The sequence below is a fragment of the Falco naumanni genome, chromosome 1 (assembly GCF_017639655.2).
Source record: "Falco naumanni isolate bFalNau1 chromosome 1, bFalNau1.pat, whole genome shotgun sequence".
In the NCBI taxonomy this organism is placed as follows: Eukaryota; Metazoa; Chordata; class Aves; order Falconiformes; family Falconidae; genus Falco; species Falco naumanni.
The window spans coordinates 60,179,159-60,206,399 of record NC_054054.1 but is presented as its reverse complement, the minus strand read 5'-3'; the positions used below and the strand labels follow the sequence as shown (position 1 = coordinate 60,206,399).

Sequence of the window (27,241 nt, the reverse complement as noted above, 5' to 3'; positions counted from 1 at the left end):
GAAAGAAAAAATTTAGAAAGATTTATAGGGAAAGCTTTTTCTTGAAGTACATATATGTGCAGCACTAAATACTAATTCATAATTTTTTATGGATGACTAATGAGAATACATGACACTTTCAGAAAATCAAAGGTCCCTCCTTGTGTTTCTCTCAACAGAACTGGTGAGAAACAGTATAGACTTTGACCTGATTCTGCTATGATTCCTGAACATTATATCTCTCTCTCTCTCTTTACCTGCCCAGCAGTGTTTGCAATTAATTGCTAGAGAAAAGCATTGTTAAATGTCCTTCCCTATATTTTTAAAGGCATTTAGGGTCATTGATCACTAATGATGCTGCAGAAATCATGAGCAGGAAGCTGCCAATGTGGACATGTTTTACCATTATATGTGGAGTGTAACAAGTAAATGATTGTATCCGATTATTTATACTAAACATTTTAAGGCAATGTAATGGCTTGGAGCCCTCCAGAGGATTTTTTAAAGTAAATTTTTATCTTAAAAATCCCTATCACCTGCCAAGACTCCTGTCAGTCCCTTGTTGAGAGTTGTTGTTTATTACTGGTGACCACCAAGGCATGATGGTCTCTAATCAAAGGGAGTTCAGCAGAAATCAAAGCTGAGACATAACAAGCTTTTCTTTTTTCAGGGACCCAAAAATTTGAGTAAGATGGTGGAACTTGTCTCACTCAAAGTCTGTGGAGATGCTGTTTTGTCAACTTCTTTCTAATAATTAAATAATAATAACAGAGTGCAAATATACAGTAAACTCGATAACCCTGTATCTTCAGGATTAATTTCACCAATGTTAAAAACACCTCATGTTGCTTGCGAAATTTACATATTGAGCATTCACCACATCTGTCTTTTGGCTTTATTCATTGCCATGATGCCCGTTGTTTCCAACTCTACCATTCCTTCAGCTCATTTTTCCAAGTTGAACTTAAATAAGTGAGAATTTTCCATTCAACTTTCTGCCTACTCATTAACAATGAACTTAATCCAAACTTCTTATTAAAAAGAAATTATGAAATGGAAACCCTTACTGTTTGGTCAAGCAACATTATCTTATGTGTAAGTGATTTTATTCTTAATATATTCAGTCTGTATTGTGTTCTGAAAGTTTTTGTACACCTGTGCTACTATATATTAGTTGGGATTCAGTGATATTCCTTTTTTCAAATTCTCAGGTCATTTTAGTCTTCCTAAAATAGTGACAATTGCTATTAGGACAGAGATTTCTTGGCTTTTGGCATGAATGTTTCTAGAAGAGAACCTGCAGGCCCTTTTAATCTTGTAGCTTGAAAGAACCATAAATAATTATGGGTTTGTGTGATATTTTCTGACAGCAAAATACGGTTAGAACCTTAGATCATGTATATCCTTTGAAAATTCCAGTTACCATATGCTTTTCAATCTTATTTCAAATTATTTTTAAAAAAGAAACAGAACAGTTGTGTTTTTTTAAAAAAAGTTTAAGGCCTGCATTCATTTTCCAGAAAGATAAATTGAATTATCTGCTTTTTTTTTTTTCTAATTTGAAGAATGTTGTCATAAAGGAGTGATGTAGCATTTATATAAATGTTTGCCAAATATGCCTAAACAGAATGGTCACCAACCCTAACATAATATTTCCCTGTGGCCTTAGAAGCTATGCCTGTCACAGAAACAAAACAATACTAGAACACATTTTCTGGCCTCAGGTCCAACTGATACAACTACACTAATATTGTAAAATTATTTTATCCCCTAAAACAGAATAGTTGCATCCTAAATCCCAAGTAGGAATGGTCTTTGGTATATGCTACCCTCCAAATATTGCCTGCAAATTGTTTGGGAGAGTAATAACTGATTCTCAATTGACTGTTAAATATGTCTGCAACTGTTTAGCTGCTTAGATGATTAAGTTCCAGTGGTCTGGCCTGGGTCCTAGCACTTTTTAATGTTTTGGTAGAAACTTAGCCAAAGTGTCCAGTAGACCATACTAATCTAGGCAATCCTAAACCAATGTATTTTTCCAAATATTGTATCCTTATGCTTGGGACTTTTGAAATTAACCATAACACTAAAGATTTTGCTGAGTTGACATCAAAATTCATTATTTTTCAGTGGACACAGGTGATTGCAGTTTGACAGCAAGTTGCAGTGCATAAACGTAAATACATTAGACAATGACAATACTTGTATACAGGGCTGAAAGACAAAAGATTTTTTATTAGATTGTTAATTAAAATATAAATGATCCCATATTTTTCATGTAGGAATATATGTTTTTGGTGAGGTAGGAAAGCTCAGGCATCAAGCTATGAGTATATTTAAATAATACCTTTGTTTTTTTGGTTTGTTTGTTTGTGGTGGTTTCCCCCCCCCCCCAAAAAAAAAAAAAAAAAAAAGAAAGATGCCGGAAAACTATTCATAACCTTGGATAGATAAAACAATTCACTACATAATTTTAAAAATTAAATTCTGACCACCTTGATTACTGGGAATGTAACTGAACTATTAAATTTGGATAAAGATTTTAATACCCACAAGGCTCATAGTGTTTGCCACAAAAATCCTGGGATTTTAGCTCAATCTACTTTGGACAGGGATCCAAAAAGAAAAAGTCAGATTCATATTAATTTCACATATCTAAACTTTGCCTCAGCCACTTTGTTCTATAGCCAGATTTTGAGGTCTTCAGACAGAGAAATATCTGTAATATTTGCTATTAAAAATGTGCTGTGTAAAAATAAAAATCAGTTGAGATTTAAAATAATTCATTCCTATGTGCCCAGCCACTTCAGTCACATCTTTCCTCCTGTCTTACATTTTCAAATAATAGCTAGGGAGGTTTTGCTTTCAGAAGATGTTTTTCTATGATCCTTTGTGAAAGCTGGTAAGCCCTTTTGTGTCAAATCCCAAAACCTAATTAAATCTGACTTTCATTAGCTGGGATAAGTAGCATAAAAGAATCATGCCTGAGAATCAGGGAAATGAATTATATCTTAATAATTTAATCTTCATATTTCTCTTGCTACTTTTTCTCACAGGAATACAGTTAGGAAAACTAAACTGGCAATATAATAGGTCCCCAAATATTGGTTTTAGGCTAATAGTGCATTAAAACATGGTGCACTAATAAGTAACATCCATGCACAAAAGAGGCAGACAGTAGTTAAATGCAGATAGCTTTGCCCTCAATAACCTCTTTAATAAGGAGGTAAATTAATTTGTTGTTGTTCTCTGGGGATAACTGCAAGATCAAATTACTATGCAGATAGGACATAGCAGGAACAAAAGGTAACTAGGTATGGCTCTTAAACTGAAAGAATAATTTGCTTTAAGGTTCAGTGACAATGACTGTGTTTGACTTCAGAGAAGGGAAAAGGCTCTAGTACAAACAGATACGAAGGAAGAAAGTGTTGCTATCAAAATAGATAGCAAAATTGCTTGGGTTTCTTGTGGTTAATTTAGGGTACTGGATAATCTCTATCCCTGATCTGTGACTGAATTGCATGTGAAAATAAGGTCAAATAACCAAAATTTATAATAAAGCTTTCAAACTGGAAGACAGACTCTGTGGGACTGATGGTTTGGTAAAGGCACCACTTCTAGTGAAATGGATGGAAAAAATGGGTTAAAAGAGTCATCTAGTCTGTTAGTCCCTTTAGTCTGAACTCAGCAATATGCAATGCTTTATAACATTATTTTTAAAGTTTCATTAAAGAATATAATTATTAACGGCTTGAAGACAGGTAAAAATGAGGATGAAATAGAAAGTGGGTAGATTATGACAATTCAAAGAAATATTTTTTCCCTTGATAAGATACCAGATATGCTGGAAAAGAGTAAATAGATAGATCTCCTCTTGGAGTTTAAGTATTTAATATAGTGCTATATCTAATGAGAAATAAAAAAGGCAAGACAGAGAAGATTGTATTTAAAGAATTATTAAGTGGTATATAATAAACATATATTGTTTAAATCCCTCCTTTAGCCTGGAGGGAGATTGAAAGGAGAGTTTCTTCAGGACTGATCTTATTTACAGTTTTAATAGCTCTGTGCTAGAAGGAAGTACACAGGTTTGGAAGCACTGGCAATCAGAAGATTTTGAGCACTGAAATTAGAATATTATGAAACTCAACAGTATGATGGTGAGTATTGGATGACATATTAAATATAAATTAGCATTCTGCCTCTCAGATGCAAGAGGTTCTGGCATAGCCTTTCCAAAGGAAGAACAGTGACAACTAAAATTCTTTATTATCAGTGACTGGATTATATTTGCTTTATAATTATGCTGTGCCATGGTTTCAGGAACACACAGATGGGCTCCAAGCATAGCTGTCTCAGGCTAACAGGGTTATAAGTGTAAATATAATACTCTATGAATCCTATCTCAAAGCCTGTATAAAGCTTGGAGCAATAGCAAGCATTTGCACAAAGCTGAGTTAATGAAAGATCAGGCAACTTTGCAGATTAGTGTAAAGGTAGCTGAGGATCATTCTTTACATAAAGCCTGCTCAGGTCTAATAGCAGCTGTGACCAGCTGAGGTGCTCAAGGGTCCCAGGTGGAGACCCTCGGGGTTTCAGCAGCACCCTGCTGACTGCTTTCAGCTCCAGCAAGGCTTGTTGCATCTGAGGTTGCCTCAGGGCTACTAAGCTACTTCTAGACCCAAGCTGCTGGTGCTTATTCAAGAATTTCTAGTTCCAGGTAGGTCCAGCCTAGGAGTAGATATGAAAGCACGTGCTTTGTTCAAGTATTTCATTTTCATAGATATTCCAGGTAGTAGCGCTTGACTGTTTTTCTAAATGGAAATTGAACAACAGTCCTCAGTGCCTGGAGGCTGATGTTCATGACACCAGAACTCATTTCTGAAGTGCTTTGGACTCTAAACCAAATAAAGTCTTGTTGCACCACACTTGCATGCTCCTTTTTGCTGTAGTTTTTCTAATTAAATGTAATTTGATATACTACCTATAGCCTATAAACCTTGTACTATACACCATTAAGGCCAAGTTATCCTCCTGTAACATCCATAATATTTTCACTTCCTGTCTTTCTTATGATTTTAAGTGAATAGCCTTACTACTGCATAAGTAGCAAGCTACTACTAAAAAGTGTTTTGTGTTATTTTCATTTGAGCAACATTTAATTTCCTTATGCTACATGTCTCCCCAGAGATGTTTTCACTCTAGTTGTTCTTTTTCCCCTTCCTAGGAGTATCTCCATTTTCTATGCCATCTTTCAGCCACTTTCCTGAGAAAATAAGGCTTCTAATTTTGCTGTTTGTCTATCTGTTCTCTCCCTTGTTATCCCTGATAATTTGTTATGCAGCTAGGCAGTTTCATCCATGTTCAGTAGAAGGCAAAAGATCCTTAATTTTCTATGTTTTCTGCTAACTAGTGCCCAACTGGAGATGCTAACAGAAAATCAGCCAGTATTATTAGTCCTTACTGATATCAGTTTACTCAATTGTATACACACGATTTCAGACTACCCTCAAATTTGACATATCTTGCTTCACGGGCAGGTCACTGGAGTTTCTAGCAGTATTGTGGTTGTGGGTGCAGAGGTTATGGTTTGGGTTCTTGCCCTAGAACCATGTTGAGCCGAGCAAAGGATCTGAAGCTCGTGCAGGATGGCTATAAGAAAAAGGAGGTTCAGAGGATGGGAGGTTGTGTGGTGAATAGTTACAGAGAGTACATGAGTTTGTAAAACTATTAGTTCCATAGTTTTCCAAACAGCTCCTATTGCTTATATCTGTAATTATACAGAGAACTGCAGATGTAACCTAAGCAATAGAGAAGAATGAATGATTTTGCATGTCTTATCCTGCAATTTTCATCCTATTCTCAGTTGTATTTCAAGATAGAATTCACAGCTGAGATGAGAGAAAAAAGCTATTTGGCTTCTTCATAAAAAGTGACTCAAAGGGAACTGACCAAACCTTTTCTGATATTTTTTTTTTTTTCTTTTAAACGGGCTGTTTTCTTCTTGGGCTGTTTAAATACAGTCCAAGTATGAGCCACAGGAGAATCTATTCTAATCTTTGTGCTATGCTTATTCTGTAGAGGTTGAAGAAGAGCTGTTAAAAGGATTTCAACAGAATAATTTTCAATGAGATGCAGTTTTCTCTAGATGTGGATCAAAATTACGTCACAGTTTTTCTCAGCTAAAATGTGTCTGTTTATATTATCTAAAGGCCCTTTAAGAAAATAGTATTGAAAATATCATTAGAAGATTACAGGTGGTCCAGACTGTCACTTCCCAATCAGGAAGCTAATGGTTTTCTAAAGTAAGAAGATTTTATGTCAACCAGTTCTCATGTGTTTCCAGTTGTTCAAAGAGCCCAGTTTTGCTCTTCAGCCTCCCCCAGGCACTTTATGTTCAGATCTTACTCGACAGCCATTTGAGTGTTCTCTGTGGGCATGTTGCTTCAATCCTTTTCTGCCAAGATAGATTTCTATTTCAAGAAAATATATTCTGAAAGACAACTGAGGTAAGGGAGCTATTTCTGGAAATAAAATGAACTTCATGTAAGGAGTTCAGCGGAGTAGCAGGGCATGTGTATAAGGGGTTTCAGGTCAGAACAAAAGTAAAGAAGATTATAGGAAGGTGAATGTTTTGAGTGGAATAGGGGTAGCTCTAAGATTTCAGGGCTATGAAGATTTTTTTTTTTTTTTCCATACCTTTTCTTAAGGGACTGCTTTGGATTGTGTCATATCCAGATCTTTGTCAAACAGTATGAACTCCCAAGCATGTTGTGGTATTTCTTTAAGACATGAAAACTCAGATTCTATACTCTACAGTTCTACTGATTTTGTTGGTTTTCAAAGATATCAGTTTTAGTGGACTTTTCATTCTAGAAGACGTGATTTATTACTGCCTGAGATTCCAGTTAGGTTTTTGGTTTATTATGTTCTTAATATTATTTTGGATTTTGATAATTTTCTTGACTTTAGCTATTCTGGCTATGTCCCCACCCACTCTAAGAAACAACCATACATTAAGTTCTCTTTAACCTTCCTCACATCACCTGCTCATTTTGTCAAGCTCTTGCTTTAAACATTTGCTCTATCCAGCACTCCTTACCATTCCTTGATGCTCCTTCACTTTTTCTAGTCCTTTAATAACATTGCTGAAAACTCTTCAATGACATTTTATTCCTTACTTTTCCTACTCAGTAACTTGTGTCTTTTACATTCTCAGAAGAGATCCTTTATTTCCCTTATGTGGGGAAATTGTTTTTCTGATTTATCATCTATGTCAAATAACATTAAAATATTCAGTTGTTTCAAGTGTTGCTATGACAATGCAGACCCACTGAACTGAAACCAGTGACATGAACAGGGCAATTAGAACTCAGATCTGAGCCCAGTGAGGTGATTTCTGGGTTAATGAGAATTTCAGGAATTATAATAAGGGCATGCTGACACATGCCAAAGTCAGTGACATGCAGAGCATGGACATAACGTGAAATGTTATGCTGAATGCCATTCTACTGTTCTGCTTTCAGTCAAGAAAGCTTCCTCTTTATTTAAGTTTATTGTCCATGAGTTAAAAATTTGGATATTGGGGGGGAAAAAAAAAAAAAGTCATGTTAATATTTAGTGGTTTAGGCCATTACCTATTCCATAAAACATTTAGCTAACTTTGTCCTATTTAAGACTCGTGCTGTGTAGTCACAAAATATTCTGCCCTTGAAGGTTAGGTTCCCACATAAATCCAAGAAAGCTTCATATGAGCATCTGAGAATTTTGCTTCCTTGTAAAGGATAGCTGATGATTAGTGAACAATACTAAGGATTCATGAGGCTTGCACACTGACTGTTGTAATTCAATTTAAAAAAAAAAAAAAATCACCCTGAAACTATAAGCATTTAGTTAAAAACATCAGAATGCAACAAGCTTCAGGTAAAATAACTATTCTGACAATGATTTGTATGTGTCTTGCGAATATGTGGAGGTGTATCAAAAAGAGGTTTTTAGTCACATATATGTTAAAAGGTGCATTTATAATCTTGTAAATAGTATAAGTAATGAGAATGAAATGAGTGAATAGTAATTTTCTTTTCATAGCATTCCCACTGTGATGTCAAATGCAGTTAATCAAGAATCCTCTGAATAGTTACAATATCTTAAAAATGGCTTCCAGTTTTTTTGTCACCATGATCATCAAAGTCCCTGGCTATTCTCTGTGGATAATACTGGAGTTTGCAGCCTGACTTCCAGGAAAGGGACTGAATGGAAACCCTAATTTTTTCTAGCAACATCCGTGTTCAGTGGCCTCTTTTAAGGACTCTTGGTCTCACTGGAGGACTTTTGAAACCAGTTTCCTTGAGTATCAGGGCAGCCAGCTCCTCTTTTCATAATAACAGAAATGAAAAAAAAAATATTTAAAATCGTTTGAGGTTTCTGGAAAAAAGACATTTTCAATATTATTTTTTTTTTTCTTAAATATCCTTCATTCTAATTTGGAACAAAATGGAGGACAGCCCCGTGTTCTGTGGGGTTTCAGTATTGGAAGTGCTTGTTTACAAGGAAGAGGGATAGAGAGAAGCTTGGCACATCCTTTTGCCTTCCCTTCTCCTCTTTGTGTATCTCTCTCGGCAGACCCAGTCTGACACAACTCTTTACCCATAGGCAGCAAGATCAATTACACCATTATTTTAATCTATAGAAATCTAGAAAGAGCTTACCAAGACAATGTTTCATTGGTTTTATATTTGCAAAATGTTTGTTTTGGGTTTTTTTAAGTAACTGTATTCCTATGCTAACTGAAAGAAGCCACAGTTGATGTTGGCAAACCCATCATATATAAAAGTTATATATTTGGGAGTGTTGAATGATTTCTTGACCCCCAGGTGTAAAGATGCCAGTAAAGGGGAAATGAGTACCTGCTTTAGATGTACGACCTCTAGTTGAGTGCATATTTTTCAATCCCCTGTTTTGGATACAAATTCCAAATTGGTAGAGGTTCATATCAATAGTTTTACTAAGTAGCATGGGTTGGAACCACTTCTTAAATACACATGAATCAAATATGTTATTCACATCTGCACAGGGGAATCTTCTATTTCCTTCTATTATAAGAAATACCTTCTGCTAACCAGCAGAGCAAAATTAACATAGATAAATTATATCCCATGTGAATACGAGGGATGTGCAAAAGGTACATGAAATTTCTTAAAACCCAAAATGAAACCTTTTGGTTCATTTATTAAATTATTTATCTTAAATACAATCTAGGTCAGCTTGTAAACAGAAAATACCCAATGAAAAATAAATGTTTTTGCATTTCTGATGAGAAATATTTTAATACTTTCAAAGGAACATATTCAAGATATTTGAAGATTCCTTTTTTTAGCAATAATTCTTTAATAAATTCAACTCAAATTCATATAGCTTTGATCCTCTGAAATTTGGTTGTTTTTTTTTCACAAATTAAGCATTGATAAAAAAAAAAGAAAAAAGCCCTTCTCTGCTCTGGATAGCTCATCTGTCTGTATCACATATAGTGTATTGACAGATTGTATTATTTAAAAACCTCTTTTTGAAAGACTCTTCCCTGCAGTGTTGTATTTTCTGCCAAATAACAGCAGTATGTACCTTCTCCATCATAGCTGTTTGTTGTATGGAAAAAAAAAAAAAAAGAAAAAAGAAATTCTATGAATAGGGTTCCGTCATAGATGTAAATGCCACTGTGACAGACCATCAGTAAATCTGAAAGGAAAGCAAATTCTTGATATGCTATTGTAATAATGCAGTTTTCCTTGGAGGGATGGGTATTACAATGAGGAGGGTTACAATAACTTTATAGTAAAGATTAAAGCTTTCAGAAATGTGACAGAAAGAAAAATATTATAAACAGCTGCATATCAAACCTCATTTATCACCAAGCATTAAGGAAATAATCTCTCTATGTGTGTAGACTCTTGCATTTCCAGTAGCATGCTGCAGATTGTACAGTTAAGTCACTTTTCAGATGTAGATCATCCAAAGAATAATAAGAAAAGTAAGTTTGTAACTGTAAAACAGATTTAGGCATTAAATTTTCCTAATAGATGGGTGGTGTTTTAAAAACTACTCTGCTATCTTCAACCATTCACTGACATTTCTACCACATTATTTGATTTCGGAAAGCTGCTCAAAAAATCTATTGTCTGAAAAGGAAATTTTTTCTCCACAGTGTGTAGAAGGCTGATACTAACTTCTTCTCAAGTTCAGAATTTAATTGCCTAAATATCTTCATTCCACACAAACTGGAAGTCATTTATGTTAATATAGTTCATAAGAAACCACGATGAAACTAGGCAAAACTATGTCATGTATTTTGGAAAAATAAAGTTTATTCTTCAAACAAAATCATAGTTTCTTGAAAGATACATCTAAATCCATTTTTATTGTCCATTTCTTGAAAAATTTCAATCAAGTCTGGGAGTGGGTTTGATGTTATGAAACCAGAAATATCTGTGACACTGCTAATACCCATCAATTCAATGTAATAAATGTAGTTAAGAGAAATTTAATCTTCATTATTATGAAATGACAGCTGAAAACACTGTGTTCATTTTCCTAGAAAGTAAGATATAAATCACAAAAATCTGCTGCTGAAAAAAAATATGCTGCTGATGGATGTATCCAGTCGTTTAACATTTATACAATTCCGTTTCCTTTTAAATTCAGGGTAAAAACTCATTAAGGTGACAGAGTATTTTCAAAAGTCTAATTTCTAAGCTTTACCTTTTACATGGTTTCTAAAAGGTTTTGGAAGCTCTTTTTCTGCTGTCTTATACCCATCAGAAGTTCACAAACCATCGCTTGAAAAACACTGATGTACATGATTAAATAATTAATGATATTTGGATTCTTCCAGTGTACAAAGAGCTGCAGAACCTTCTATTAACTTCTCCCTACAGGGTGTCAAAAAAAAAAAAGAAAAAAAAAAAAAGAAAATGGCAGAACAGAATAGTAACAGAAATATAGACTTTTCTGCTGCTTTTATCTATAAGTATCCCATGTATGCTTTTTTTTTATACAGGTAGCTACAAATAGTGTTTTTCTCTATCTGGACACATGCTTTTAATAGTTTCATTTTGTGTTGCCAAATAATTGCTTTCCTTCCCCCACTCCCTGTTCTCTATTAAATGTCAGTGACATGTAACAAACAAATATTTCACAGACACCATCTCAATAACTTTGCATGCAAATGTGGCATTTTGGTTTCAAAATGATAATTCATAAGTATTCTGAACACTTAAAAAAATCAATAGTTCAAATACACTGAAATTCTCTTGTTCCATTGCTTGACAGATTTTTCATTTGGCTTTTCTGTAGCAAATTTTTTGATAAAGTATTTTTTCCTTTATACCTTTAGTACCTCATTATATTTTTGGATGGATGTGACCTAACACTCAAAATACAATTTGTTGAAGAAAGAAATACACTGTTTTCTTCAAGCTACTCATTCTAGACATTTCTACCATTAATATCTTTCATCTTAAAAAAAAAACCTTTGTTCATGTAAAGTGGAACTGTGTTCTGCCATAATATTATTGTGTCATAAAGAGATTAAAAGATTTATCTCCCTCTTAATGGGGCTATGCGATAAGTCTAGAGCGGAATACAATTAGAATCCATTTTTTTTCCCCCTAGTTCAATATTTTCATCCAATCATCTTTCCTAGTCAGTATGTGAACACAACTTCTATGAAATCCTTGCATTAGTACTTCCCTTACAAGAAAAACCTATACAATACTGTGAGATAACACAGCTAAGAAAGTGTCATAGTTCTGCATTAAGATTTGTGGAGGATCTTGAGTATAGGATAGAAAGAAATTGAAAAACTGACAGTAGGACAGTAGCTGCTTTGAGGAAAGATACCAGAAGCCAGTGATATTTCTCTTAACCCTATTATAACAGGGTTAAAGAGCATAATGCCTATTCTGAAGAACAGAAAAAAATGTACAAAAACTGCACAATGATAGAGACATAACAGATTTTTTTCTCTTCTTCATATATAGTGCTGCTAGACCTACAAGAAATATGAATGAACCTGTGAATACACTCATTCTAATCAGTTTTACATCATTATTTAAAACTTTTTATTTTCTTTTTATCTAGTTGAATTTTTGTCATGGGTCACTAAGCAGACTGTAGTTATTAACCTGGCATTACAGAAGCACTCACAGATGTGTGGATTTTTAAGTACCTGTATTTCAGTATTAGTATAGTCAAGTAAATTGGGTAATAATGCCAGAAAGCATCACTAAGCAGAGAAGCTTATATCAGTATATGCTGAACTGTCTCAAACAGGAATAGATTTAAACATACTTTTTTTTTTCTTTGTCCAGTTCATAAAGTGTAGTGAGAGAACCACATGTATAACTAGTTTCTACTGCTTTACCGTTCAAAACATTTATATCTACATGCATTGTAGGTTTTGAGACTGAGTGGGTTTTGATGGTTGGATTCAGTGATTCTTTTTGTCTTTCAGACTTGAATCTCCTACGAGATCTTTGGTGATGGAAGCACCCAGAGGAGTGCAAGTCAATGCAGCTGCAGGAGACTTAAAGGCTACCTGTAGGAAAGAACTGCACTTACAGTCCACAGAAGGGGAGGTAAGTTACAGCTCTGCCCATTGTAATGCAAACAGTGTGAGGACAGTTTATTCTGCAGCAAGGTAAACATCACAGAAAGTGTTCTTCATTTGCCTGTCTTAAAGTAATTTTGGTTTCGCTTGCTCAATTATTAATACTTATCTGCTTTTTTCAAATATTTGAATGACTAAGTTTTATTCACACTGAAATCTTGTTAGAATAAAATAATTCTTATCTATATTCATTTAACTAATAGTCAAGGAAAAAGCTAACCAGTCCTTCAGCACATCCATGGGATAGAGACAGCCAAGCAATAGTAGTAAAAAATTACTCTGGTTGAATCTGACAAACTAAGAAGAGAAGTTTGGATTAATTTGGATTTAAACTTCATTAAACAAATTCGCTCTACATGTGATTTTTTTTCCTTGAACTATTACTATCTCTGTAACAGAGACAGAGTACTTCAGTGGTATGTTCACGGTTTCATCAGTGTCTTGTTTCAGTGATCAGCCCAACATAAAAACATTTTGGTATAGATTCTTCATGTGTAAACCTGTGCAAACTCACGAAAATTATTTTAAATTGGGTCACTGGTTTCACTGGCAATCCTTGTACTGCAGAAACGCATGAAAGATTACTGGTATGAAAGCACTTTCATCTTCAATCCTTAAAATGATATAACATTAAAAAGACTTGAGCAAGGGTATCAAAGGCACTCAGATTGCTATTAGGCACTTTGGAGAAATGGATAGCTTTTCAAATTGTTCTCCATGGGACTTGCCAGGTTACAGCATTTTGTCTTTATGATTATGAAGACAAACTGGTTGTTTAATGTAGCTATCTTATTGGGAATTGAGCTTTTTAGAATTTTTTTGCCTTTTGTGCTTTATTATGTATTTTCTACCAAATGTTCCCCAATACTTTACAAACTATCCAAATAAACAACAACAAACAAAACCACCATTCACATCTGTGACAGATAATCCCCTGCAATGCACTCTTTGTATTACAATGTAGTCAGGAACAATTTTGGTCAATATGCTGCATCAAAAGTCTGTTTTGATAACATTTTTCTATTGATGCAAGTGTCTGTCCTGCATAATTAAAACACAACAATTTCATAATTCAGAGCCTCAAATATTTATATGCCAAATGCTCCATCTTATTTCTGAGTTTCTCCAAAAGCCAGCTCTTCCCGGTCTTTCATCTTTACTTACCACCTCTTCAAATATCAAGTCTTTGTTACTGTTTCCTAAAGTTGCTGAGGTAGTAGTAAGGACAATCTAATCCTCTTTTAACAGCAAATACTGTCCTCCATCCCCCTTGTCCTTTCTATTGGTATTTTTATTACAGGAGTTACAGCTTCCTGTAACCTTTTTTGCTTCTCCTCCATAAATCCAAACCTTACCCAGTCTAGTATGTTTCCTAATTTATTAACATAGTTTTTTCACCTGCAATGATTTTTTTTTTCTTTCACTAAAACATAATATTCAAATGAAAATGAAAAAGCAAAAAATAAAACCAGACTGTTACCGTTCCTCAGTCCTGCATGATCCCTGAGGCAACGGTTGTATGTCTTGCTTTGGTACCATGCATCTGTGTGGTGCTTTGTACAAATATTTAATCTGTGAATTCATCAGTCATATTTTTTTTCTGTATCAACGCTGTGAGTTTATCGCATGACTTCTAATTTTTTTAAAGTATTTACTATGACTTACTGAAAAGGTAGTTTTGGAAATAATAGTCCTGTGACATCAGTTGGACTGTGAGAATGGGAACTCAAGAAAGGGTATAATGACTGTATTATGTATTATTCATAACTGGAATTCAATTCAGCATTAAATGTTTTGTAGGAGAAAAAGTGCCATTGTAAAGCAGACTTTGCTGAACTTCATATTAAAAATCATTATATTCCTCTACATGATAAATATTTTGCCTTCCTGTGATTTCCCACATAGATGTTAGATTGTTAGTTATCAGAGAGCAAGTTACCAACCTTTCCCCACTCTTTGCTGAGGAGCTGTTCTCTTCTGACAAAGTTCAGGGTCTAATTATCTCTTCAATACTTGCAATTCCAGTAAGATCTGTAAAGAACTGTTCCTGAAATCTCAAGAGAAATTCCATCCTGAGGTCTGACCAATGCCTTTATATTCTGCTATTTAATCTCTTACTACTAGAGAGGGTCAGAGCAAAATCCCTTTGGAAGGCTTACGACGAGTTTCCACAGCATCACTGATTGTGCAAAGTTACTGTGACCACATTAGGGAATTGCTGGACTAATTACAGCCTGGTGTGAGGAGCTAGGGCAAAGATCTGATGGATAAAATGTCTACATAACAGAATATCGATTGGTATCTTTGCTTACAGCCCAACAGATACACCACACATTACCAGACAGTATGGAAGAAAGTGTAAAGGGTTTATCATTACTCATTTTAAATAAAATACATTTTAAAACTAAACAAAGTATCCATGTCAAAAATAATTTTCATTTAGCCTCAAAATGTATGCTTTATCAGTCAGGTTTCTTTCATGAATAAAAGAATATTGTCTTTGTAAATTGGATCTGTGAGCCATTTTTATGGTAAGACATTTCTTGTACTAGAAAAAGACAAGTTATTTGTATTATTCTCACACTAGTTAACTAAATTTAACTTCTTAATTTTTGTAAGCTTATTTGTAAAGTCATCAAAGATATGTGAATTAATATTTTCCTTCTATAGCATAATTATTGCCCTATTATGCCAGAAAATAACTATGTAGAAACTGGAATCAACCCGTTACAGCCATGTAGCAGAACATTATGATTTTACTGTGGATTAATATATGAAACGTATATTTTATTTTTATTTATGAATAAGTTAAGAATATTTTAAGAACATAAATGTGTGTATGAATACTTTTCTTCTAGCCTTATTTCTCATGCAGTATAATCTTCAGCCTCCCACATCATAAACTGAATGCCTCTGCAAGTATTCTGAATTCTGCTGTTTGATATGTTTTCTTTTTATTTACTGCAGTCTTATAATAATCCTTTTAGCCCTATTACGCATTATAATGTGTGATCCCAGACTGAATACTGGGGGCTGTAATTTAGACTCAGATTCCACTGCCCTTTATAAAGCTCTTGAGCTTGCACCCTTGTGAGTTGAGGCATCAGCAGAATCCTTTGATTTAATTATAGCTTGGCATTTAATTGCGAACTATGTATTACTCTATAAATAAACTATAACCAATGGTTTAAAGCAGCAATCATTTACAAGAAAAATGAAATGTGAAGCCCCAGGCTCTAGCTGAATCTATTGGTTCATGTAAGAAGAAAAAGAACATTTCTTGCCTGGAAATTCAGCACGATGACTGCTAGTTGATTACTACTACTTCTTTCACATATAAACACAGTACAAAAGTACAGATCAGCTTTGAATTCTGTAGATACTAGATTTTGCTAGGCATGACAATATGTTAGAATTGAACCTGAAACACATGATCATATAATGATAACAAGCTTAAAGGATCATTTGATATTGTCCACTCATTGGTCTAACAACTAATTTTAATGGTTTTGACAATATGCCACCCTTTGAAGGAGAAGGCTGCTAAGTCACCTCAGCTCTTCTGAGTCTTATGCAGCTTCTATGTATTTTTGCAAGCAGCTTCTGTGTAAGCTGGGCTCTGCATGATCATTGCATCTGATTGACTGTCAATGACCAAGTAAATGAAGGCAAAACGACTCACAGAGGCTTCTGATTTTTACAAACATGTTCATACTAGTCAATCTGTCTGTGACCTTTTTCCCGTTTACTTTATGCCCTTGTATTTCCTTGTCAAATTAAACTCCTTCATAGTATCGTTTGTAGACTATATTTGGCTGTTTCTGGCATAATGAGCTGATCCTTGGTGAGGCTTATAGCTGTCATATTAAAAATGAGCAATACTTTAACAAAGTTTACTCAAAATCAGTGTAGCAGACAAGACACCAAGTTTATAGTTACCGTTTTAGCACAACACAGTTTACAAAGCATACTCCCAAGTTTATTTTGTAGAGACTAACAAATGCATAATTTACTAATATTTGATCTATATTCGTATCCAGTTCTCTTTGTAAGTTCAGGAGATGTATTTTACACAGAGATTAATACTTAATAAAACTTGACTAATCTTCACTTGTAAACCCAACCAACAGTACAATTTTAAAGCTTTGGGTTTGGTGGGATTTTTGTGGATTATTTTTATGTTCTGAAACAGGAAAAAAATATGGAATTTTTTAATCTAAATACATTGAACCAGAATTACCTTGTTCTTGTTCTGCAAGCTGCTTGCCATGACTACAGAGAAATAGCTGATCAAAGGCAGCAACATTTCATAGATTAGTTCAATTCAGCTGAGTTGTTTGTCTGAGATTAAATGTTTGCAAAGAAAAAACAAAATTAAACGTTTGATATGGATGAAGTGAGCTTAATAAAAAATAAGCAATGGCAGGCTCTAAAGCTCAAAGATCAACTGTTTATTCACCAAAAACTGTCTAAAATTATGTGCTGCATTTTGTTATCACAGCCTTTTTGCATGGTATTAACCAGTTGACTTGTCACTGTTGTCTGGGAGGAAAGAGACTATTTAAAATAAAGGGAAATTTTCTCTGGTGTTTTTGGTTTTTTTTTTTTTTATTATTATTATTTTTGATTTCAAGAATTCTATTAAGATCTTTTGACATATAATAAAACTATTAAAATGCCATTCTCTTGTTAAACAAAAACTTTTATTTTCAATTTAAAACAGTTATTAATGTGTAAGTTAATTTATAGTAAAAAATAATTTCTATGTGGAAGTCTACAGCCAAAATGCAGTATTCCCAAACCACTAAAGCAAAGTGAACATTTTGTTCACAGGCAAATTTGGAAGACAAATATCATTGGCCATTTTATCAGAAAAATAAAAAGAAGTGACAATGAATAATTTATTATAGAAATAAATTATTTCTCCATTAATATTACATTTTAATCTAGTTCTGATTTAAATGATAATTAATTAACAAGGTTTTGTACTTGGTAGACTAAGCACAAATATTCCAAATAGATTTATCTTTCTGGGTTGGGTACATAAATCACAAAGTCATCACATCTGTCCCCCAACTGAATGAATTTTCAAAGACTTCTGTTATCATGTAGACTTTTATTCTGCTAATCGTTATGTGCAAGGGCATTCCATAAGCACTGGAGCTTGTCAACTTCTACTGGTCAATGTTCACAGCAACCCCATTTGATCATCCCTAAAAAATATTTCCTTAATAGAAAGAATAAATATATCAGAAAATTTTTGCTTCAGTTGCCAGCCATCTAATTTGCACTGTGGTTATAACTCAGAAATTACAATGTGTGCTTGTGTTTGTTTAATATTATTTTACAAAAATCTGGACTTTAAGCAAAACATTACTCTCATAAACACTACTTCAGTAGTCAAAAGTCAAAACACATTCTTCCTATCAAACAGGTATAGTACACTTCACTAAGGTACAATGTTATATTTAACATATATATATATATATATATATCAATGTTATATTGAACATGTGTGTGTGTGTTAGTTTTCATATCGCTTTCAGTTGTCAGTAGTTCCAGGCATAATATGGAGGTGGGAATGAGAGCAATGTTAACCGAAGAAGAAATTTGTCAGGGTGCCTTTGTCCAGGTGTATCAGGCATAATCTTCAGAACGAGAAAATGCACCACATCAGACCATACTTTGGCCCAAAGGTCTCATTTATCTTGTGGTCAATTGATCCTACTCTTATAGAGAATACATTTTCAGTACACAAATTGTACTAGATCTTTTGGTCTTCTCTGAATATTTAGTATATTCACTTTCATCCCAGTCATCCCATTCATTTCACTGTTTAACAGTTCTCGATATTTAACAGTTCCTCGATACTATTAATCGTTATGACAGATATGGTTCCAGATACCGTGCCAGCATATGTTTAGATTTTACAAGATATATGCTATCAAGTTAATATTTATGAATATTTTTTTCTTTGAACTGTCTTTCAGATTTAATGAAAGCTAATTTAGGTGAATGGTTTTAAAATTAATGTCAGAATCATAGATTAGAACACAGTTAGAACAAATAGCACATGTGAACTAAAGTACTTTATCCTATAGTTCATCTTCATCTAGAATGTTAAAACATACTGGCACATGAAAATTACATAGTTGAGTTTAGTGACCCAATCTATATAATCCTCTTTTTATGTATGCTTCTGATAGCATATGCAGAAGAGCAAAAAGTAAAGACAGAATCTTGCATTGTTGTAATTTAGATTAATTCTGAAGAACTTAAGGGAATCAGAAAGCTTTATATAGGGAGATGTCACTACCATGTCTCCTCATACTGGTTGATGAACACCAGCCTTTCAGCTTTCCTTTTTGTCCACATTTCCTCCAGTTTCCTGCCATTTCTTATCTACATTAGCCCTGGAATACGCCTTTGCAGTTCTGTAGAATTACCCATCCAATCAAACTGTACATGGATACAGAAAACTCTTAAAAAATATAAGTCTGAAATCTTTCATTTGGCTTTATCAACTTAGCTTACCGTCTCCTGTCCTGAGAAAGCTTAGTCAAGGACCCAGTGGAGAAAGTCTATACATGGCAGTTTCATATCTCTGTATGAAATGGCTTGTAGGAATATTTGATTTTGTTGCCTCATGCCTATACCTTGCCCACTGAAAGTTGTCTCCTTCTGATTTTAATTAGTCAGAAAGCGGGTCTACTTTAAAATATTATAGGGCTAATATATTTTTCTTGGCTCTAAGATGTGCAAGACAAAGCAATGTTCTAGGATTTCTAAACCTTAAACATTTAGACAAAATTATGCTGCTTAGTGCTCTGCTCTCCGTGAAACAGCATGTCTGTGAGTAGCTTCTGGCTTTTCCATTTTGTAATCTTTCCAAGAATGGATGAAAGAATTGTTTTTATTCTTGCCTATTTATCTGTTGAGGTGTGAGACTCGGAGCATGACTGGCTTGCATGGCCTTGATGTATATGAAGCATTGAATGGCTTATCTCGTACCTTTCACAGCACAAAAGATTAGAGAAAGACCACTATGTAGGTGCTTCCATTAACTACTGTCATCTAGCAACAGTGTTCCCTGGGAACATAATACTGTTCCATTTTTTGTCTTGCTACTTCTTCCCTTCTCCTTAAACACCTCATAACATCAGGCAATAAGTAGTTTAAGTTTTACCAATGTTGGAGGACTTTTTGGACATGAATTTCAGTTTTTAGCAGATGATAGGAAGTGAGGGGGTATATCATGAAACTCTTCCCCTGAGATTCCTTATGTATTGGGCCACTGGGACGGCAGATTTGGACCCCTGCTTAACTAATAGAAAGAATGTTGCATCTGTAAATTTAGCCTTTGTTTATAACTGCAACAGCATATATACATAGTAGCTTTCAATGCTGGCTTTAAGCCGTCTTTATTAATTTTCTTCATCTCGGGGTTCCCTAGCAATTAGCTATGGGAGTCTGTTTAAATTGCACAGCCTTCCCAGCTTTCTGCAAAGACGTAGAGCTTCTTAGACTCACCACAGCAGATACACCCTCTCAAGAAGCTGCTTCAGTTTTTCTCAGACACTGTACCCTGGTATCCACATTGCTCACCAGATGTTCTGGGATGTATGCTGGGACAGGACCTGATACCTACCACTCAAGATTATGATACCAGGAAAACCTGGATTGATCTACATCACACTGTGAAATTTGTAAGCACCAGTGGAAAGGCATGCCCAGCTATGATTAAAAAGATCATTTAATTTAATGAGCAAAATAACTGAATTACATTGTATTGTAATGCATGCTGGAGTAACGTCCACTGGATGCAAGGCTTAGAGCATTGCCCTATAGAACATCTGCAATGAGGAGTTGCAGAAGCATAGCTGTCCTGATGTAAACACGTAAAAATATTGAGCTCCTAGAAAATGATAATAAAGTTCAAAAGATTTAAATCTAGCCTGATCTCAGACACACATGCCCTCTATTTTTTTCTGAGTTAATTCTTGTTTGAATTGATACACATCTTTTAGAACCCATTTGATTTTGATTTAGATTTCTCATGATCCTTCCCCATCACCACTGCACCTAAAGTGTTAAAATGGCCAATCACGCATTCTGACAAAAGTACAGATAGCTAATCTTGTTGTTTGATTTTCTTACATGTATGTCTTCTACACTGAAGTGTCTTTTATTATCACATATATAATATTCTGATACCTCCTGCTTCCATTTTTTAAAACAAAAGCATAGAAAGAGTCTTTTCCTCAACTTTGATATTCCAATTATATCACGGCTTACTGGAAATCAGTATTAAAAGTCCAAGAGACTAGTCAGATTTATTGGGGGAACTATTTGTTAAAAGTTGTCAAGAGCTGCTGATTAAAAGTATCTGACATTACTGTCTCCTGTTTAATATCCGGTAGAGTTACTGTTGAAATTGAAAATATTTTATCACAGTCATGTTCTGACATCAATACCTGATTTTTCTCCAAGTGCAGAACTATGCTGAGCACTATTCAGTATAAAAGATACATATACTTACATAGAGCTTACACTGTTGAAGGCTACTGGGGTTTCATGCAATACTATTGATAACTCCATCATTGCTACCTTAATATTTCCTACATCAAAGTTGGACTTGTTATCATTTCTTTTATTATTGATAGGAGAAGTGAAAGAGTACTTTTTGTTACTCAGTATTCCATTGATGATTGTCTTTTGTTTCCTTCGTTCATTCTACCAGTTCCTAGCTTCTAGTTTGCTACCAAATTCTTTTTTCCCCTCATCTGTTATTTTTTTTCTTATGCTCACTGTAGTTACTTTCGCATTTACTACTAGCTGAGCTGAATGTCTCTGCATTCTGCATGTGTAATCTTTTTTTTGTTGTTGGTTTTTTTTGGTTGTAATTCTAGGTGAACATTATTAAGTTGTTCTCATCACCATCCGTATTTCTTCCTTCTAATTTTTTTCTGCAGGGATTTTTGACTCCTAATTATCTCAGATCTATGATACTGGACTTTTAAAGCAGCAATGGGTGTATGTGTGTGTAAATACATAATTCCTTTGTCATATAAATTATAAAAGAAAGATGATCATTTGCTGTATTCTGGTTTTGTAATTAATTCCTCTATCAGTCAGAATGTGAATTAAAACAAACATCATGCTATGCAATTGTCACCTGTGCCTCTGAAATTCTCCCTTTCTGTCCCTTTTAGTGTAAATTTGCATCAATGACAGTATTTCACTCTAGGAACTGGATAATTCACAGTGATAGGGGGGTTATATTGTTTGGGACTACTTTCAGACTGTATTTCCTTTGATAATCCCAGTCATTTACAATGCTTCTGTTATGAATGGTAAAATTACTATTGTTTACAAACAGGGAAGGACTGTTGAGTGACAGGGTGTCAGAAGACATCTTGGGCATAGGAATCGTGACATGATGGAGTTTTTGATTCTCAGAGAATTAAGGTAGGGGGTCAGCAGAACCACTACTTTGGACTTCCAGAGGGCTGCCTTTGGCCTGTTTCAAATTCTAGTTGACAGAGTCCCTTGGGAGGCAGTCTTTAAGGGCCAAGCATTCCAGGAAGGATGAATGTTCTTCAAGAAGGTAGTCTTAAAGGTGCAGAAGCAGTCCAGCCCCATGTGTTGAAAGACAAGCCAGTGGAGGAGAGCACCAGCCTGGCTGAACAGAGAGATTTGGCTGGAACTCAGGGGAAAAAAGGAGAGTGTATCACCTTTGGAAGAAGGGGAAGGCAACTCCAGAGGACTATAAGGAAGTTGTGAGGTTATGCAGGGTGAAGATCAGAGAGGCAAACATTACCACAAAGGATAAGGAAAAGGCTGAGGTACTTAATGCTTTCTTTACCTCCATCTTTAATGGTAAGACCAGCTTCTCTCTGGCTACTCAGCCCACTGAGTTGGAAAACAGGGACAAGAAGCAGCATGAAGTCCCCAGAGTCCAGGAGGAAATAGTCAGTGACCTGCTGCTCCACTTGGACATGCACAGGTCTATGGGGCCAGATGGGATCCACCCAAGGGTACTGAGGGAGCTTGCAGAACAGCTCACCAAGCAACTCTCCATCATCAATCAAAAGTCCTGGCAAACTGAAGAGATCCCAGAAGACTGGAGGTTAGCAAATGTGATGCCCATCTACAAGAAGAGCAGAAAACATTCTGAATGCCATCACGTGGCATGTGCAGAACAGCCAGGGGATCAGGCCCAGCCAGCATGGGTTTATGCAAGGCAGGTCCTGCTTGACTAACCTAATCTCCTTCTACAACAAGATGACCGACCTAGTGGATGAGGGAAAAGCTATGGATGTTGTCTACCTGGACTTAGTAAAGCCTTTGACACCACCTCCCACAGCTTTCTCCTAGAGAAACTGGCTGCTTGTGGCTTGGATGAGTGTACCCTTCACTGGATAAAAAGTGTAGGGTACTGGCTGGATGTCTAAACCCAAAGAGTGGTAGTAAATGGAGTCACAAGTGGTGTTCCCCAGGGCTCAGTGTTAGGGCAAGTTCTGTTTAGTATTTATATTGATGATGTGGACAAGGACATTGAGTGCACCTTCAGTGAGTTTGCAGACAAACCAATTTGGTAGGGGTGGGGGGGGGAGGAGGGGAGGGGAGGGGGAGTGCTGATCTGCTGGAGGGCAGGAAGGCTCTGTAGGGAGATCTGGACAGGCTGGACCGATGGGCCAAGGCCAGTCTATGATGTTCAACCAGGAGAAGTGCTGGGTCCTGCACTTGGTCAGAACTGCCCCATGCAACACTACAGGCTTGGGGAAGAGTGGCCTGGAGGAAAATGACCTGGGGGCGCTAGTTGACAACCAGCTGAACATAAGCCAGCAGTGTGCCCAGCTGGCCAAGAAGACCAATAACATCCTGGTTTGTGTCAGACACTTTGTGGCCAGCAGGACAAAGGCAGTGATCATCCCCCTGTACTTGGCACTGGTGAGGTTGCACCTCCAATACTGTGTTCAGTTTTGGGTCACTCCCTTCAAAAGGGATGTTGAGGTGCTGGAACATTTCCAGAGAAGAGCAACAAAGCTAGTGAGGGGTCTTATGACAAGCAGCTGAGGGAACTGGGGGTGTTTAGCCTGGAGAAGAGGAGACTCAAGGGAGAACTTATTGGTCTCCTCAGCTCCCTGAAAGGAGGCAGGTGGGTGTCGGTCTCTTTTCCCAGATAAGTAACAGGACGAGAGGACATGGCTTCAAGTTGCATCAGGGGAGGTTTAGGTTGGATATTAGGAAAAATTTCTTCATTGAAAGAGTGGTCAAGTATTGGAACAGGCTTCCCAGGGAGGTGGTGGAATCACCATCCCTGGAGGTATTTCAAAATGTGTAGATGTGGTGCTTAGCGACATGTTTTAGTGATGGACTTGGCAGTCCTGGGTTAACAGCTGGACTTGATGATCTCAAAGGTCTTTTCCAATCTACATGATTTTGTGATTCTATGATTCTACGACTGTGCATCAGCCCTTGTATGGGATTTTTCAAGCCTTCCTGATTTTTTTCCCAGCCTGTTTTTCTTCACCATTCTCTAAGTAAGGGCTTAGTAGTGCTTTTGCATTGCTTTTCTGCCATATAGCACTGAATTTATCATAAAGTAATACTTGCTTCCTGTAGGAAAAAGCAACATATACCGTAACTTCCCAGGTTCTTTACATGTACTGCCAACATTGTGATATAATGCTGTCAAGTTGGCTTTGTTGATTTTCAGTATCTTATTCAAAACAATAGCAAGTATTTAAGGAACTTTCTTTTCCTAACCTTCATACTGTTATCTGCATGGCTTAATGCCATTTTGATTTGTTACCCTTCTTCTAGTTCTTAGTCTGCACCCGAGGTAATAACTTATCTTACTTCAGCTCTCATTTACTTCTTTCATAAATAAAAATAAATTCTAAACAGCTGGAGACTTGTTTGTTTGGGTCAGTGGAAGACATGGGTTTTTTTTCCTTTAGTTAACTAATTTCATGAAATTGTTTATTCAACACCCTGAAAATGTAACATAAGTGTAAATATTGCAGAGCTAGATACAGATTCATAAACATTACCTGTATCTGCAGTTTCATGATGAATCGTGTTATTTTCAGTGGAAGCACATTAAAAAAAAAAGAAACATTTTTAAAAATCATATTCATTGTTCAGAAACAAATGGGAATAGCTTGATGAGCTTCTTAATAAGACTTTAACCTAAAATCTTTTCTTCTCTTAATTTACATCAAATAAGCTCTTTATTTTTTGCATATGACTCTACCCTTATTCAGTTATTCTCTGGATGGAGCTGTTGTTAAGACCCAACAATTTAGAACAGTTTGGCATGTATTTCCAGCTGCTTACAGGAACACACTGGGGAATGGGCTTTAATGTCACTTCACACTTATTAAAATACAAGTTATTCCGGAGCAAGGATATGATACTGCCATGAATGAATAATTTTTAATCATAAAATGTACAAGTGAAAATTCAACCTGTTCAAAAATATTGTCAAAATGATTTTGTATGACAGTGCTTGTATCTGAATCAACATGTTGGTTGAAGTATTTGCATATACTGTAGTACTGAGTATCAATGGATATAGAACTACGCTGAGTTGAAAAACAGGAAATGTCAGGGCTTTATTTCTAAAAAAAATATTTCTAATACATATTTCTAATGTTTCTAATAATATTTTTAATAATTCTAAGAAAATATTTCTAATTTTTTAAGCTATTTCTAAAAAGCTCATGACTGCCTCAAAACACTTCTTTAAAATATGTCACAATGCTGAAAGAAACTTACTTACTCCTCTTTTTTTTTTCCCCCTTTTGTAGATATTTTTAAACGCAGATACAATTCGCCTGGGAAATCTACCAGTGGGTTCCTTTTCCTCCTCCTCCTCCTCCTCCTCCTTCTCCTCCTCCTCCTCTTCCTCCTCACCCAGCTCTTCAGCTCCTCGCCAGACTATCTATGAGCTCTGCGTCTGTCCCAATGGTAAACTTTACCTGTCCCCAGCAGGAGCAGGCTCCACATGTCAATCCAGTAGCAACATCTGCTTGTGGAGCTAGAATGACTCCAATTTATCCTCACACCAGAATAGCCTTTTGTTACTATCCCTCTGCTTCACAGTTCTGCTCGGTTTCCCTTGTGACAAGTTTGATGCTTCAAACGGCCTGCAGAGCAACTTCTTCCAGTGTAAGCAGGAATACAGCGCTGCCTTCTCTTGTGGTTTGTGTTGCCACTCAACGTAGAGATGGAAGTGAGATATTCAGAAATCAATGTATTCTTCATCAGGAAACCTGGAACATAATATCACCTTTTGTCCAAAAGGGAGAATAACACAGGTGCCTTTGCTACATGAAGTGAAGCACATAGTTTTAGATTTTTGCAGGACCTGGATATGAACTGCACATATACATATATATATACACACAGTACATTAAAAAAAAAAAAAAAAATTGCCCAGAGTCTGATGGTGAGATGAATTGGTTCCCCCTGTATGATAAACAACTGTACTGTCTGAAAGCACAATTTTCCATTCATCTTTTTGGATGTAAACTTTTATCCCTGAATTTTAAAATTTTGAAGCATTGTGTGATGCTTGCTTTACTAAACAATTAAATTCAGTAAATGGTTTTTAACACAAAAAGAGACAGAATCCCTCCCTGAGTTTGGTTTCTTTAAAGTGTGTTGTTACTCTTTGTCTACTAAGTCTAGGGTTTTGTACACTAGGTAAATTTTGGAATTGCTCAGCAATATTACCTTTCAAAGTTAAAAAGACATCTGCTCTTGTTTGTCAGATCTGAATGGCCTTATGTAGTATTTTTGTGGCTACTGCATGTGAAGCAATTGCTTTAAGCAGAACATACACTTTCTGGAAAAGTAGAACAGGGTAAAGAGGGAAATACAGACAATATGTTTGTTGATCAGTGTATTGCTCTTCACAAGGTATTTATAATTGGCAAATGCAAAATCAAGATAAAATCTTCAAAGATACATCTTGTCCATTTTCTAGCTATGTCTAACTGCTGCCATTTGAACATAGTACAAACATTAGTACTAATGTAATGTGTAATGCTGAGAAGCAATGCACTAACGACTGGTATGACGTTCACATTTATTCTTCTCTTTTGTTTACATCTGCCGCTAAGGTTTTCAAAGTAATAGTAATATATATAAACACATATTAAATGACATTCAATATTAAAAAGTACATTGATATTACATTGCCTGTCAGGTCTGTGTTTAAATTATGCAGCCCCATTTGCACTCAGATCTCACTACTGACTTCCTTTTTTGACAAGTTTGATGTGGAATTTTGCTCTTGTATAAATGTTCATACTTGTTTGGTTTGTTCGGTAGTTGAAATCTTATAAAAAATGCTTTGGTATACTGCTAGTAAATTTAACACAACATTGATTAACAAGAGTATCTTGAAACTTGCAGAACCCAGGAATGTAAAACAGTATAAAAATGTTTCCTATTGTGGAAGATGGCTTAATTACATGAGGTAAGTGTGCTTTTTAATTCTATTCTTTAAATTACATCACCTAGCACGTTAGCTTTAGAGGTGTCTGAATGTAAGATCACCAATGCAATGGCAGCTTTTGCCAAGTA

At 35.5% G+C, this 27,241-nt stretch overlaps 1 protein-coding gene across 2 annotated transcripts in view; it reads left to right on the top strand.

The window, feature by feature from the left end:
* The window catches only part of SGCZ (sarcoglycan zeta), a 222,106-nt gene extending 196,200 nt beyond the window's left edge, over positions 1 to 25,906 (top strand). For both annotated transcript variants that reach the window (XM_040582384.1, XM_040582383.1), the window contains 2 exons: positions 12,485 to 12,608; positions 25,459 to 25,906. In XM_040582384.1, coding sequence (XP_040438318.1) covers positions 12,485 to 12,608; positions 25,459 to 25,692 — 358 coding nt within the window. In that variant the 3' untranslated portion in view covers positions 25,693 to 25,906. The remainder of the gene's footprint in view (positions 1 to 12,484; positions 12,609 to 25,458) is intronic.
* Positions 25,907 to 27,241: the final 1,335 nt, after the last annotated feature.